We start from the raw sequence: 3,119 nt of genomic DNA, 5'->3' as shown, positions 1-3,119 counted from the left end.
CGCTAACCGGAGCTATCCTCTCACCGATGTGATCTCCTTAGAGAGCAGCAACGTGGTTCACGCACCGGCAGATTCGGATGTTCGTGATGCCCTGAAGAAACTAGAGCTTATCAAGGAGTGAGAGCCTGAAATAAGAGGAACAGAATTCCAATCATCAATGGTTGGTACAAAATGCGAACTATCTTTTTCAATTGACCACATGGTTTGGTGTGTTTGCTACTTCGTCGTACATAAGCTGCCGGAAATACCAAACTCTTCTCCATATGGTTGTCTTTTTGACACCCACCGGATTTTACTAAATTTATGCAAAGTATTGTAATAAATAATAAGAGCATATTCCCGGTATTTATTTAATTAAGAGAACAAAATTAAATACAGTAGATAAATTATAAAACCATCCCTTTTGATTATAATTAGGACTAGGCGACAAATGTATATCATTAGAGCCAGACAGATGGGAACACATGGCACGTACCGTAAATTAAAGATTGCAAAAGATGTTGAGAGCTAATGTCATTTTCTTCTCAACCATAATTAACAAAGACTCAAGTTATAGTATATATCATGAGTTCTTATTTAGCATTTTATTATCTATTTATCCAAGAAATGTAAATAGGGATTGCGTTATTCTTGGTGGGTGTCGCAGGAATGACCTTTTTTGGAAAGTTAGAAAGCCAATTAGTCGTTCCTTGTTAATGTTTTCCCAAAAAGGCTAAGCCAACACAGATTTTAAAACACCATAATAGCTACAAACTATGACCATTATCAACTTTAATTTCAGACAACAAAAATTCATACACGTCATAACAAAAGTTGTGGGATACTGAGATGTTGTTAGTAGCTACATAAACAGCATACCAATATATACATGTTATAAACGTTTATGATTCCTTGTGGAGATACTTTTCGTCTATAAGTTTTAACATCACTTAAGTTAATTAACACGAAGTTCATTATGACTAGAGGCATAGAAAAGGTCAAGTCCTTTTCTAGTGGTAACTCCTTGAAATTGACACTGATTTTTTTTTTCCAGCATTTCATTAGAAAAAAATTAGAATCTTTTCATGATTTTTGGCTTTTGTGGTCTTCCATTTTCCATCTAATTCTTTTGTGTGATGACTTGTGTGACAACCCGTCCCGCGGACCCCACTAGTCCACCGCTAGCCGTCCCAACGGATCCCAAGCTGGTCCTGCAGGGCATCGATCCTAACCTCTCACCGTGGAATGGAACTACTCATCCAAATCCACCAGTAGTTTATTGGTGCGCCAGGCATTATTCGAACTCTGGTCCCAACCATTTAACAACTTTTCCACATGACAAGCTGTCACAATCGATACCATGCAAGACCAGCTTGGGGTTCGTTGGGGCGGCTAGCGGTGGGCTAGTGGGATCTGCAGGACGGGTTATCACAACTTGAAATTGTTGCATGTCTGTTCTTAGTATTATTAATTTGTTGTCATCCACTTGATGGAAAAAGCTTTGACAACTCCTTTACCCCAATTATTTCATAACTTATGTTGTGAAAAAGTATGAATTTATAAATTGACAGTCGTGATGTTAGTATTTCGTAAGAACTAAAAATTAAAATGCAAAATTTCTAACTCGTCTATTTAAAGTTAAGTAAACCTTTACATCAAATTTTAGTTCACACAGAATTTAATGTTGATTGACGCATAGTAAAAGAGTACCTGTTTTTGACAATTAAAGTATTACTACAAAGTACAAACGATCCGGTGGGTAAAATGGTAGTATCATTCTTGTATAAGAGGTACAAGCCGGTAGTGAATTATGAGTTGGTCGGTCTTAAAATCGTCTAAATTTACTCTATTTCGTATTCTAAAGATTTTGCCTATCTTTTGTTCAAAAAAAAAAAAAAAAAAAAAATTTTTNTTGCGTATCTCGGAAAGTAGTGTGTAAAACAAAGACACTTTTCTTGTAAAATAATTTAAAAAAAAAACTAAAAAAATAAGAAAAACAAATTATTTTCTTTAAAAAAAAAGAAGAAGAATTTATTGATAACCTAACTAACAACTAAGAGCATGGGCATTGGTTAGGGACAATTTTTGGTCCCCCAAATTTAAAAGTATTATTTTGAAAGGTTCTTATTTTTAGTATGAACATTGGTGTCTATTTGTATTTGGTCCCCCAAATAAAATAATAATATTTTAAAAGTTACAAAAATTAACATTAACATTGTTATAACATAAGATTACCATCTAAACAAAGAGGAAACACAAGTGTGAGATTATTTTATAAAATACATACCAACTAAAATCCCAGCTGTGAGATGTAAAAGGCATAAATAAGAATCCATGATGGCTTGTTACCCGATCATTACTATAGAGACCTTTGCAGCACCCTTGCATAAATACAAGAAGAGTAATTCCAAAGTTAGCATCCAGTCTCTTCTAAAAAACAAATCAGATTAACAAAAAAGCAAGAATCTTACGGATTGTGTGTTACTGTGCTCCATTTGTCGGATCAACAAAAGAACCTGTAGGAACGAGACCTAAGTACAATAACAAGTTAAGGAATTCGCTAAAAAGTGTATCCATGTTATGATGGAATGGAAAAAGGTTAGAACATAGGATACAAAAGTGACCATCAATGTATAGTTCACAGCTTTGTTATAATAGACTTCAACGTTTACGGAGGTCGCATTCAGCGCCAAGGGAGAAAAACAATCTCCGTCATCATCTACTGCAGGACTTTACTATGAACTTTGATCTAAGGCCATTGATTCCTTGAGGCATTTCAAAAGCTAACTTTACTACAGTTTGGTGGTTTGAAAGGATAATCGGGAGGGAAGTGAATGGTAACGAGAAACACACCCCCTGAATACGGACTCTCTGCAGGACCCATTATTGTAGCTTGCCAATGAAACATGTCTTCAGCAACTGGACCTATAAATATCAATACAACTCAAGTTCTATTGATATTACTACATTACTCCTCTAACTCTGAGCAGTCTAATAATTAGCAACAGAGCACCTTTGTAATCTCTAGAACACTAAATATATGGCAGATTTGTGACCGCACATAATGGTTAATCACATAATGATCCAACAACAACAAGAAGAACTAATCAAGATAAAACTAGCTCTCTCTCTCTCTCTCT

At 35.1% G+C, this 3,119-nt stretch overlaps 1 protein-coding gene and 1 long non-coding RNA gene across 2 annotated transcripts in view; one reads left to right on the top strand and one right to left on the bottom strand.

Annotated features, from left to right (window-relative positions):
• The window catches only part of LOC104706379 (sucrose-phosphate synthase 1), a gene marked incomplete in the record, with an annotated part of 6,108 nt that extends 5,731 nt beyond the window's left edge, over positions 1-377 (top strand). Inside the window, 1 exon segment of the mRNA XM_010422567.2 lies at positions 1-377. Within this exon segment, the coding sequence (XP_010420869.1) occupies positions 1-121 (121 nt within the window).
• LOC104706378 lies at positions 2,043-3,105 on the bottom strand. The gene is made up of 4 exons (XR_754436.2): positions 2,993-3,105; positions 2,595-2,904; positions 2,451-2,510; positions 2,043-2,360 (listed from the first exon to the last, which is right to left on the bottom strand). It is a non-coding gene; the product is annotated as an uncharacterized LOC104706378 (long non-coding RNA).

The sequence above is a fragment of the Camelina sativa genome, chromosome 8 (assembly GCF_000633955.1).
Source record: "Camelina sativa cultivar DH55 chromosome 8, Cs, whole genome shotgun sequence".
NCBI classification, from domain to species: domain Eukaryota; kingdom Viridiplantae; phylum Streptophyta; class Magnoliopsida; order Brassicales; family Brassicaceae; genus Camelina; species Camelina sativa.
The sequence above is the reverse complement of the archived record's forward strand: the minus strand, read 5'-3'. Positions and strand labels throughout refer to the sequence as shown.